Below are 13492 nucleotides of genomic sequence, written 5' to 3'. Positions count from 1 at the left end.
AATATGAATATTCAGTTACTGCTATTAAGAGTCTCTAAATGAGGAAAAATTGAGTAATGGATCAAAAACTCAATGTATAAGGTCTTCACAAATTAAGGACACACTGGAAAAGTAAAGAGAATATCTTAGAAAAGTGAAGGATTGTTAATTATCCTTCACTTTATAGTTTCCTAAGCATTCATTATTTTGGTGATATCTTCATACAAAGTTCAGTTAAAAAATTCTACTAACAACAAACCTTTATTTACAAGACCTGAGGGTCCTTGGAATGAATAATCACGTTCGACCCATCCAGTCCATTTCTTCCAATTGATGATGTGCAATTTGTACTGACAGGAACTTTTCCTAATTTATTTAATTTTCTAAAGAGGCAAATGATTACAAATTATGTTTGAGAAAGCTGAAAACTCTCCCTAAACATCCAGTACTTTTAAGGAGCTTCACAAAGCCATGATATGTTTATTAACTACTTACAAAATTAGGTATAGGTTACTAAATTAGCCTCTTGACCGCCATAGTGCTGGGTCTATTCTACCAAAATAAGCTTAAGCAAAACCTATTGAAACAACTTTGCCGTCTACATATTTAAGAAAAAAAAACTTTTATTCATTGTACTATAGTGCAAGATTAGCTGTATACAAATTAATTTTTTTATTTGCCAACTTATCTTTGCTAATCTAGTAATAGATAATACTTCTACCTAAAATGCACACTTATAAAACACTGTAAATTTTTCATGTAAATAACAGTTTTAAATGTAGGAAATAAAGTATGCATCCTCAAACAAATATCCCTATGATTTGAGCATCCAACTTAAAAAGGGCATTCACCTTTGCCACTCACTGTATGTGTAATTGCTTCAGTCACATTTAGATTTTTTTAAAGTGCATCTCTTTCCATCAGTTTCTTCCAGCTAGCTGGTTTAAGGGATTTGGTGACTTAAAGCCCATTTTATGTTTCCCTTCCTTTGCTGTGCTGCTGCTGTACAAATCCATAGATAGAAACCACCAGCATTTATGGATCTCAAACCTTGTAGCTTTTCTCAAAGCTATTTTCTCACCAGCAAGAAAATTACGATGATATCAGCGTGTTTCAGACATCACCGTGATTATCAGAGTGTGACTCTTTCGAAGAATTTTTATTGTCCCAGATTTTGCAGTCAGCTGCGAATCATTACACCTACAGTGGGCTATTACACTGGAACTTGCTATGCTTAGAAAGCCATTTTGGAGCAGTGGCCTGTACAGGGAATCTGGCTTTAGTGTCAGCAGGGTATGCAGCTGTGTATCTTAATCAATCAGACTGAAGAATCGTTACTGAGGCACGCAGAGTCTGGATCAGGAATGGAAGTTAGAATAATGAATGCAATGCCAAAACATGTACAGAAAGCAAAAAAAGAAGGAAAGGAGCATTAAGAGCGATAGATAATTTTAAAAAAAAATTTACATTTTTACGAAAACTCCAACAGTAATTCAAATCTGAAGGAATGAAACTCCACACTTGTAAAAGTTAGTTTTTAATAGCAGAGAGGTTGTTTGGCAGTCATTATGACTTCTTATGCCATGAAAAATATATTTACACTGGCATGGATAAACCCTAACTTCTGGCAAATTTAGTGATTATCTATCTTGTAAATACCACAACTACATGCTCACCCATGTATTTCAATGCAGTCTCTTGGCGAGACACTGCTACAGCAAAGATTCTGCTGAAAGCCTCAACTTTATTTTTACTGCAAAATCTGGATCATTGTGTTTTTCATGTGAAATAAAATAAGACTTAAAGTGAGCAGTATAAAAACACATTTAGTGTTAAAAATTATCCAATATCAGGCAATGGATTTTAAAGCACTGTTGTAGGAGAAATTGATTCAGATTAGGTTTTGTCTAGGGTTATATTGTGATGTCTAAAGTGGTCCAGAGTCCTCCCCACATTTTGATACACACAAAGAAACTGTCAGAGCCAGCATTTAACGTAAGTATAATTGAGCACTGAAGAGTTAATCTTCACTCTTAACTCAGTTAGATGATGTCAAGGACCTGATGAACTTCATTGTACCTTTTGTACAGCTATTTTAATTTCATGAATCGTACACTAAGACAGTATATTTGCAGATTTTTATCAATGTGCCTATAGACATAATGTACTACCACCAAAGATTACAGTGATACAATTCCAAGAATGATTGATAGAAATAAAGCCTGAATTATAAGTGTAACAAAAGCAATATGCAGAATTAGTGGTGCAACATTAGTTGTGATAGTCTTAACATAGCATTATTAAAATTAAATTTCAATTTGATAGTATAAGAAATATTATAACTTTGAATAATCAATACGTGCTTTACAAAGTTAAATTCTACACTATATTATTTTCAAATAATGCAGGTCACGTTATTGTGAAGATATAAAATCTTTTTAAGCTGAAATGAACATACACAATTAAGTTTCTCTGCAATGATGACATTTAATATCCCTCTGCTTCATTGTATTTAAGCATATAGAAGTTGAACTAAGTCGGCAACAAGTTGTTGAGGATTTCCATAATTTTATCTTAGTGTTTTCCTTTTTGCTTTATTTGTATTAACTTTAAGCACAATTGAAATACTATTTCTATTTTTTTTAATGCTCTAAGTTTTCAAATCCCAATTAAAACTGGCTGCTCTTTATGCAGCAATTCAGTTAACATTGTCCCTGTAAATTCTTCTGCTAATGCTTATCCTATTTGAGAATGCTTACAGGATTTAATACCATTGCCGTAAGCAATAAGCTTGTGTGAAAGATTTGACTGCACCAACAGATCCAGAGAGAAGAAATAATTTTTTATATTTTCTTGGCCCCTGCTCATCACCCCTGCTAAAACAGTTTGAATTTCTAATAATTGGTGTGGTGCTGCTGTTATGATACCAATAGCTGTTGATGAAATTTTGCTAGAATTAGCATTATAATTTGAGCAGATCCTGCATTGTAAGGGCATTGCTGGTGGATCAGGCATGAATAGAACACAACATGGCAGTTGTGAAATGCTGTAATATACACAGTTGTGGGGAAATTTAATTGTGTATATCACCAATGATAGAATTTTGTGCAGTGGATTCAATACTTTCAATTAAATTAATGAACAAAATCATGTCTTGTAGTTTTAATATGACGATCAACCTGTTGTATTTTTTGTTTTTAAGAGAAACTTAAATAAGTTAACATGCTTTCATCCAGATGTCTACAGTAATTTTAATAGATTGGAATAAAACAATACATCTAAGATGTTACACTTCCTTATTTTTTGTTGGAAATTCTGGATGAGGACTTGACTAATTATAAGTAGCAGCTTTGTGCAGACTTTTTGGTGCAATCTTAATACAATGTAAATGTCCAAAGATCTAATTATTACAAGTAGCTTAATCTTTTTTTAATGTTATAATTCAGGCATTTTCTGAACATTGTGAATGGGTTAGCCTGCGCAACTTTAACTGTTATTTCTGAATTGTGTAAGTCACCCACTGATGAAGACAAAGGATGCCAGGTGCACTATATGCATTTCAACTTTCACTATCCCACAGCTTATTAGAATCATGGAGTAGTACAGCATTGAAGAAGGGAATTTGGTCCATTGTGTTGCCAGCTCTTACGAAGAGCAACCCACTTAGTTCCACTCTCCTGCTCTTTCCCCATTTCCCTACAATTTTTATCCCTTCAACTATTTATCTAGTTCTCTTTTAAAGGCTATTATTGTGTCTGTATCCACCACCCTATCACACACTGCCTTCAAAATCCTAACCACTCGATGTATAAAACATTTTTCCTCATGTCACCTCTGGTTCTTCTGCCAATCACCTTAAATCTGTGCCCCTGGTTATCGCCCCTTCAACCATTGGCAAATTTCTCTTGATTTACTCTATCTAGCCCTTCATGATTTTAAACACCCTTATCAAATTTCCTCTTGGCCTTCTGTGTTCTTATGAGAACAACCCCAGCTTTCCCAGTCTATCCACATAACTGAAGTCCCTAATCCCTGGAACCACTCTAGTAAACCTCTTCTGTGCCCTCTCCAAAGCCTTCACGTCCTTCCTAAAGTGTGTTGCCCAGAATTGGACACAGTACTCCAGCTGGGGCTGAAATAGAATTTATATAGGTTCAGCCTAACTTCCTGACTTTCGTAAAATCATAGAATCTTAGAATGGTTACAGCACGGAAGGAGGCCATTTGGCATGTCAAGTCAGTGCTAGCTCTCTGCATGAGCAATTTAGCTAGCCCCACTCCCCCCACCCTTTCCCCGTGTCCTTGCAATTTTTTTCCTGCAATTGCTTATCCAATTCCCTTTTGAAAGCCACAAATAAATCTTGCTTCACCGCACTTCCAAGCAGTGCATATCAGATCGTAACCACTCACTAAGTGAAAAAGTTTCTCATCACTTTTGGTTCTTTTGCCAATCATTTTTAATCTCTGTGCTGCTGTTCTCGGCCCTTCCGTAAATAGGAACAGCTTCTCTCGATCTACTCTGTCTAAAACACTCATGATTTTAAATACCTCTATCAAATCTCCTCTCAACCTTCTCTAATGAGAACCACCCCAGCTTCTCCAATTTATCCACATAACTGAAGTCCCTCATTCCTGGACCCATTCTTGCAAATGTTTTCTGCACTCCCTCTAAAGCCAGCACATTGTTCCTAAAGTGCGATACCCAGAATTGGACACTACTCCAGTTGAGGCTGAACCAGTACTTTATAAAGGTTCATCATAACTTGCTTGCTTTTGTACTCTATGCCTCTAATTATAAAGCCCAAGATTCCAGATGCCTTTTTAATATTTGCTCAACCTGACCTGCTACCTTCAATGATTTATGCACATATACCCCCAGGTCTGTTTGTTCTGGTACTCACTTGAGGATTGTAGCCATGAGTTTATATTGTGTCTCCTCATTCTTCCTACCACTTCACACTTCTCTGCATTAAATTTCATTTGCCACATGTCCACCCATTTCACCAGCCTGCCTCTGTCCTCCTGAAGACTATCACTCACCTCACAATTTACAATACTTGCAAGTTTTGTGTCCTCTGCAAATTTTGAAATTATGCTCTGTGCACATGTATATCAATAAAAGCAGTGGTCCTAATACCAACCCCAGGGATCCCCAGTGTAACCCTGCAGTCCAAAAAAGAACCACTACTGTCTGTTTTCTTTCACTCAGCCAGTTTTGTGCCCATGCTGCTACTGTGCCTTTTATTCCATGGTCTTCAACTTTGTTAGCAAGCCATCAAACACCTTTTGGAAGTCCATGCACACCACATCAACCACATTATCCTCAGCAACACTCTCGGTTATCTCATTTAAAAATCTCAATCAAGTCAGTTAAACATGATTTGCCTTTAACAAATCTGTGATGGCTTTTCTTAATTAATCCACATTTGTCCAAGTGACTGTTAATTTTGCCCATGATTGTCATTTCTGAGATTTCCCACCACTGAGGTTAAACTGACTGACCTGTAGTTGCTGGTTTTATTCTTACACAGTTTATTGAATAAGGATGTAACATTTGCAATTCTCCAGTCCTTTTGCATCACCCCCCATGTCTAAGGATGATTGGAAGATTATGGCCAGTACCTCCACAATTTCCACCCTTGCTTCCCACAGCATTCTCAACTTTAAGTATAGACAGCTTTTCTAATGCTTCCTCTTCATCAGTTTTTAGCCCATCCAGTATCTCAACTACATCCTCTTTCTCTATGACTTTGGCAGCATCATCTTCCTTGGTAAAGACAGATGCAAAGTGCTCATTTAGTACCTCAGCTATGCCCTCTGCCTCTATGTGTAGATCTCCTTTTTGGTCTCTAATTGGCCCACCTCTCCTCTTGCTACCCTTTCACGATTTATCTGCCTATAGAAGACTTTTAGATTCTGTTTCATGTTAGCTCCCAGTCTCTTCTAAGACTCTGTCTTTGCCTTTTATTTTCTTTTTCACTTCCCCTTTGAGCTTTCTATAGTTGCTTCGTTCACCCTTATATTATCAACCTGACGTCTGTCATACACATCTTTTTTCTGCTTTATCTTGCCCTCTATCTCTTTTGTCATCCAGGAAGCTCTGGCTTTCGTTGCCCTAACTCCACCCCCCCCCCCCTCTCTTTCCCAACCCCCCCCCACCACCACCACCACCCCCATCGTGAGAATGTACCTCAATTGTACCTGAACCATCTCCTCTTTAAAGGCAGCCATTTGTTCAGTAACAGTTTTGCCTGCCAAACTTTGATTTCATTTTACCCAGAACAGATCTGTTCTCATCTCACTAAAGTTGGCCCTTCTCCAACTAATAATTTTTACTTTAGATTGCCCCTCATCCTTTTTCATAGCTAATCTGAACCTTATGATACTATAATCACTGTTCTTAAATGTTCCTCTGCTGAGACTTGATCCACTTGACCCATAGTTTTCCAGAACCAGATCCACAAATGCAGGCTCCTTCATTGGGCCGGAAACATACTGATCAAGAACGTTCTCCTGAACTCACTTCATAAACTCTTGAACCTGTCTTCCCTTTATACTATTATTCCAGTCTATATTAGAATAATTGAAGTCCTCCATTATCACAACTATATAGTCTTGCACCTCTCTGTACTTTTCCTGCAAATTTGCTCCTCTATATCTATCCCACTAGGTCTATAGGATATACCTAGTAGTTTAATGACATCTCTTGTTTCTTAACTTTAACCATATAGATCTTGACCCCTCCAGGACATCCTGTCTCCAGCACTGTAATATTTGCGACTCCACAGATAATGAAGCAGGCTGTGTCCAGATGCAGCAAGACCTAGACAACACCCAGGCTTGGGCTGATAAGTGGCAAGTAACATAAGTGCCACACAAGTGCCAGCCAGTGACCATCTCAAACAGGAGAGAATCTAACCATCTCCCCTTAATGTTCAATGGCATTACCATCGCTGAATCCCCCACTATCAACATCCTGGGGGTTACCATTGACCAAAAACTGAACTGGACCAGCCACACAAATACTGTGGCAACAAGAGTAGGTCAGAGACTGGGAATTCTGCAGTGAACAACTCACCTCCCAACTTCCCATCATCTACAAGGCACAAGTCAGGAGTGTGATGGAATACTCTCCACTTGCCTGGATGGGTGCAGCTCCAACAACACTCAAGAAGCTTGACATCATCCAGGACAAAGCAGCCCGCTTCATTGACACTCAATATACCACCTTCAACATTCACTGTCTTCACCACCGACGCATAATGGCAGCAGTGTGTACCATCTACAAGATGCACTGCAGCAACTCACCTTTGACAGCACCTTCCAAACCCGCGACCTCGACCACCTGGAAGGACAAGAGCAGCAGATGCATGAGAACGCCATCATCTGCAAATTCCCCTCCAAGCCGCACACCATCCTGACTTGGAACTATATTGCCATTTCTTCACTGTCGCTGGATCAAAATCCTGGAACTCCCTTCCTAACAGCACTGTGGGTGTACCTACGCCCCAAGGACTGCAGCAGTTCAAGAAGGCAACTCAACACCACCTTCTCAAGGACAATTAGGGATGGGCAATAAATGCTGTCCTAGCCAGCAATGCCCACATCCCATTCCTTAATCAACATTGCCACCCCTCATCCTTTCTTTCCTTCCTTCTCATTCCTAATCACATTGCATTTGGGAATATTTAGTACCCAGTTCTGCCCTTTTCTGAGCCAGGGCTTTGTTATTGCCACAATATCATACTCCTATTTGGCTATTTGCAGCTGTAGCTCACCAACCTTATTTACCATGCTTCTTGCCTTTTACATTAATGCACTGTAAACTTAATTTAGACCTTCTTGTATTCTCTTTTAGTCTGACCCCACCTAATATCTTCCTATTTCTTATAGTAGTAGTATCTGTCTCTCCCAATACTTTTTCCACCTTGTTTCTCATTTCTAACACTACATCCTGGCTCCCATCCACCTGTCACGTTAGTTGAAACTCTCCCCAAAAACTCTCGCAACCTGCCCTGGAAGGACATTGGTCCCGGCTCTGTTGAGATGCAGCCCGTCTGGCCTGTACAGACCCTGCCTCCCCAAAATCCTGTCCCAATGGCCCAGGAATCTAAATCCCGTACTCCTGCACCATTTTTCCAGCCACGCATTCTTCTGCTCAATCCTCCTATTTCTGTGCTCAGTAGCGCATGACACCGGGAGCAATCCGGAGATTGTTACCTTTATGTTCCTGCATATTAGTCTCCTTCCTAGCTCCCTAAAATCTGCCTGCAGATCCTCATCCTTTTTTCTATCCCTCCGCCCCCCTCAGAATGTTCTGCAGCCTCTCAGTGGCATCCTTGACCTTGGCACCAGGGAGCCAACATACTATCCTGCAGCCACAGATACGCCTGTCTGTTCCCCTAACTATTGAATTCCCTATCGTTATTGCTTCCCCGATCATCTTTCTGCCTCCCCTGTACAGCTGAACTACCCATGGTGCCATGAACCTGGGCTTTCTTTGCACTCCCCATACGAACCTTCACCCTCATCAGTATTTACTGAAGACCAGTTAGAGAGCGAGATTAATATCTGCCACCAGGTCCTCGATGATTGCCTGACAGTCACCCATTCTCTCTCTTCCTGCACACTCAAGCTGTACGGTGACCATCTCCTGAAATGTGCTGTCCACAAAACTCTCAGCCTCGCGGATGCACTGCAATAACGCCGGCTGCTGCTCAAGCTCCACAATGCAGAGCTCCTCCAGCTGATGACATTTCCTACACAAGTGGTTGTCCACGACTCGAGAAGCATCCTCGAGTTCCCACGTGGTAAAGGATGTGCATACAATGGGACTGAGGTGCTCTGCTATGCTCTATTTATCAGACTAACTTAACAGAAATAAATTTAAGATTGAAAACTCTGCCTCTATTTCTAAAGCCCAGGATCCCATATGCTTTATTAACTGCTTTGCTAACCTTTCCTGCCACCTTCGAAGATTTGTGCACAAGCACCTGCAGGTCTCTTTCCATGCACCCCCTTTTAAAATTGTACCATTTGGCATGTATTGTCTCTTGCCATTCTTCCTGCCAAAGTAGCACTTCACACTTTTCTGTGTTGACTTTCATCTGCAATGTGTCCACCCGTTCTACCAGTCTGTTCTCCAGAAATCTATTACTATCTTCCTCAATGTTTGCTACACTTCCAAGTTTTGTGTCATCTGCAAATTCTGAAATTGTGCCCTGTATCCACAAGTCTAAGTCATTAATGTATTTTTTTTCTGTGGTGTCATTTTTTGGCCCAATTTTGTTTTTTGTCTACATGGGATTTGTGATAATGAAGTCACAACACCAGCATGATGGCAAGCAGCCCAAACCATTTTGATGGTTGAGCCTCACTTACGTTCGACTGGTGAGCTGCATTTCCAGCACTTTGCATTTTGGGAGAGTGGAAGATTAGACAGGGCAGTCACAAACCATCAGCCTGCAGCAGTTGAGGTTGGAAACATTGCAGAGGGAGCAGGAAAAGCAATTAAGATCACCCTGAAGGCTGAAAACTTGAACATCAATTCATGTTCAATATTGTCAGACTTCATTAGTGATCCATTTAAATGAAGCTTGTCCCGGCTATTTCTGCTCTGTATAGCACATGCATAGTTGACGGGTTTACCTGAGGGGGCATTATGTTGATAACCAAAATGGCATTGGATCTTAACCACAGACCCCCATTTGCACAGATTGCCTGTTTCTGGCAATAGCACAGTTACCTAATTCAAGGCCGACTAGAAAATCACAGTAGGTGGTGGTCAGATGGGAAGTTCACTTTTGCTATTTTCAGCTTGCTGCTGTCCTGTCCACCTTTTAAAAACTTGGCAGTAGAGGGATGAAAATCAGGGCCCATTATTTCCTGGAGATCGACATGAAGTTTTTAAAAAATGAACACGCATATTGATGGAATTGTTTAAGCCTAATGGCGAAGGCTCTAGTAGCAAATGCTAGAGAGCCTGTGGCACTTCTGTGTGGCAGCTTTTTTGTTATTCTTTCACTTGCTAGGCCAGTCCTTAATTGCACTTGATAATGTGGTGATGAGCTGCCTTCTTGAACTGCCCCAGTCCATGTGGGGTAGGTACACCCACAGTGCTGTTAGGAAGGGAGCTTGATCCCCACTCCACCACCATTGTGTGATTTACTTGCAGCAAGGGTGGGGGGGGGGGAGGGAAAAAAAAAGGACAAAGTGCAAAGGAAAAGCTAAAGAAGCGAAGGGATCCAGACTAGAGAGATTGAGAGAGTGATTTTTTTTTTAAAAGGCTAAAAGGACAGCAGAGATAAAAATACAGCAGGAAATAAACTACGGAAGTGGACAAAAAAGTGACTGGCAGAGGCAGAAAAGAACTGTAGCTGTGGAAAAAATGAAGAACCTGGAGGGAAAATTGAGATGCGAAACATTCAGACTCCCCCTCCAACCATTATTTGCTCTTATCCTGAAACCTTGCTCTCTGCATGAAAACCTACCCACAAAAAGACCCCCCAAGTTCCCGAGGAGCTGCCTTTTTTAAAAAAAAAAGGAGGCTTTTGTGTTTATTAAACAGGGATGTGGCTGTCGCCCTTTTCTTGGGGGTAATGTGGTTCTTGATGTCTTTGTTTTATGAACTGTGTTTTAGGAATTTAAAGCATTTATTTGTCAACATAAAGTGTTAAAAACAAGTGTTCTAAATAACTAAAACAACTTTCAAGTTTGGTGCTGGGAAACCACTCTTAAAACTTTGTGCATAAAGGCAAATTCATAGAGGCTTACTGCCTTTATTCTCCTTCACCTCCTCTTCCAAAATTACAACCAACACCAACACCCACAGAGCATTTTCATATCTCCGCTCCTCCCAACTACTCCCCTCAATCTTCCCAAACATCATGACCACTATTCCCAATTGACCCATATTGTTGCATTCCTCCCTACTGCACATACCAACCTTTCCTGTAACCATTTCCAATGTTCCTGGCGCCCAGTTGTCCATTTACTGCTCGCAAACTCCCCATCCTCCACATACTGCTTCAAATCCCCATAACACTGCTCCCAGTCCTGCAACTCTCTTCACACTGTTCCCACTTTCTTTTCCCATTACTTTCACACCTTGCCTCTGTGTTCCTATCACTCCCACATCCCATGATCACCTTCCCAACATTTCGACACTTCCAACGTATTACTCAGACTCTGAACCTGCGTCCACCGCTCAGGAGCCGTCCTCCCCAATGCTGTGATCCATCATCTCCCTCTTACTGCTTATAGACGGCTTAACCACCCTCCAAACCCACATGTCTTTCCACTGTCTAGTACTTTTACATGCTATTGCCTGACTGCAGTCTGAAATATCTTCTGTACCATCTTCCTGGATATCCAGCATTTTCACAAATAGGTTTCAGAGACAAAATTTAGGCCATGAGTAAATAAGCAAATAATAAACAAGAGCATCAATTAACAGCTTCCACAAAATAAGCATAATTACAGAATTTAAACCCAAAAATACTTCTAGAATTTTCATTCCATTGTAAAAATAAAAGGACAATTTCTCAAGATTCATAAATCAGCCTCTAAAATGGCATATTCTCCTATTCACCATGAGCAGCACTTGTATGCACTTCCTTATAGACTTACCCATATACTGACTGCAGTTTTCCTCGCAATACCTTTGTCTATAATCAGTCAGACTATCATGTGTTGTAGAGTTTACCACTGTTATTTTCTTACCAGAGATATTGGGGGGGAAACTTATCACGTTTCAACTATTTTCTTATTAACACTTTTTTATTCCCTTTTAATTTCTAAAAGCTAATGGAATTGAAATTGACAGTGGATGGGCTTGAGAAGGAGAGAGATTTTTACTTCAGTAAACTAAGGGATATTGAACTCATCTGCCAAGAACACGAAAGTGAGAACAACCCTGCCATTCAGAGGATTGTGGAGATTCTGTATGCAACTGAGGTGTGTTTTGCTATTGCTATTTTTTTTTTAGTTCATCTTCAATAGTTAATAAGATAGAGTGTATTCATAACAGCCAGTCACAGTAGACTATCCCTTAAGAAATTTTAGCTTATAATTGTCTTGAGAGCCAGGTGTTCCTCCTTACTCATGCATTTTGTTGAAGACCTTGATTTGTATTTTTCCTATTGTCTCCTCATTGGCGGCAAAACATCATTATTATTATTCATAAGAAATTTGTTACTTAGTCTTTTCCAATTATTAAAAGTGTTAACTTGGGATGAAGTGTAATAATCATCTTTGACCCAGTCACCATTGTTAGGTGATTGCCAGTGCCAGGCAATAGCCTCCAAAGACAGCATACGCAACCTCACCAAAAAGGAGCTTTGAATGATACTATTATTAGAAATGTGCTTACTGATGACTTTAGGATCCCTAAGGTTTCGATTGATCTTACATCAGCTAATATATCTACTGTGCCATAAACTATTTCAGATAAGCTGCAATCATTGTCTGAAACACAGTATCACTCAGCAGACTGTGAATGACAATGACAAGATTGTTACTTCATCCACTGATGACAATTCCCTTCCTACCAAGAGCTTTTTTTTTAATGAAGGAGTTAAACCAGTGAAGGAATTTCTCTTTATATCCAACTGTTGACCTACTGTATGCAGTCCTTTGTCATGTCAACAGTACTCTATGTAGCTTCCAGCATGAGTTTCAGCCAACACAGGTGCATCCTTTTTATTTCAAGTGGTATCAGTTGTTGCTTTTAGGGCCCTTGAGTTCACCCGTCTGTTCAGCTACTCCAAGTCAGGAGGAGGGGAGTAACTCAAGTTATTATTTTCCACTTATTTATATATATATATATTTTTTTTTTTAATTTTATTTAATGCTCAAGTCACATCATTCCCTATAATAATAAGCTATGGCGACATCCCGAACCTATTTACAACAACTACTGCCACTACTAATAGAGTGTCTTTAATGTAATAAAATGTCCAAGGCGCTTCATAGGAGCTTTATAAAACAAAATATGGCACTGAACCACATAAGGAGACATTAGGTCAGGTGACCAAAAGCTTGGTCAAAGAGGTAGGTTTTAAGGAGTGTTTTAAAAGAGGAAAGTGAGGTAGAGATGCAGAGAGTTGTAGGGAGGAAATTCCAGAGCTTAGGGCCTAGCAACTGAAGGAATGGCCACCAATTAAAATCAGGGATGCTTAAGAGAACAGAATTAGATAAGCATAGATATCTTAGAAGGTTGTGGGGCTGGAGGTGATTACAGAGATAAGGAGGGATGAGGCCATGGAGAGATTTGAAAAGAAGTATGAGAATTTTAAAATCAAGACTGAGAGCCAGTGTAGGTCAGCGAGCACATGGGTGATAGGTGAAAGGGACTCAGTGTGAGTTAGGACATGGGCAGCAGAGTTTAGGATGACCTCAAGTGTACGGAGGGTATAATGTGGGAGACCGGCCAGGAGTGCATTGGTATAGTTAAGTCTAGAGGTAGCAAAGGCATGAGTGGGGCTTGCAGCAGCAGAGAAGCTAAGGCAGGGGCG

At 40.1% G+C, this 13492-nt stretch overlaps 1 protein-coding gene across 3 annotated transcripts in view; it reads left to right on the top strand.

Annotated features, from left to right (window-relative positions):
* mapre3b (microtubule-associated protein, RP/EB family, member 3b) overlaps window positions 1-13492 on the top strand; it is a 67607-nt gene that overhangs the window by 43846 nt on the left and 10269 nt on the right. For all 3 annotated transcript variants that reach the window (XM_068023789.1, XM_068023804.1, XM_068023796.1), the window contains one exon: window positions 11781-11933. In XM_068023789.1, coding sequence (XP_067879890.1) covers window positions 11781-11933 — 153 coding nt within the window. The remainder of the gene's footprint in view (window positions 1-11780; window positions 11934-13492) is intronic.

The sequence above is a fragment of the Heterodontus francisci genome, chromosome 3 (genome assembly GCF_036365525.1).
Source record: "Heterodontus francisci isolate sHetFra1 chromosome 3, sHetFra1.hap1, whole genome shotgun sequence".
NCBI lineage: Eukaryota > Metazoa > Chordata > Chondrichthyes > Heterodontiformes > Heterodontidae > Heterodontus > Heterodontus francisci.
This window is presented reverse-complemented; position numbering and strand designations above follow the sequence as displayed.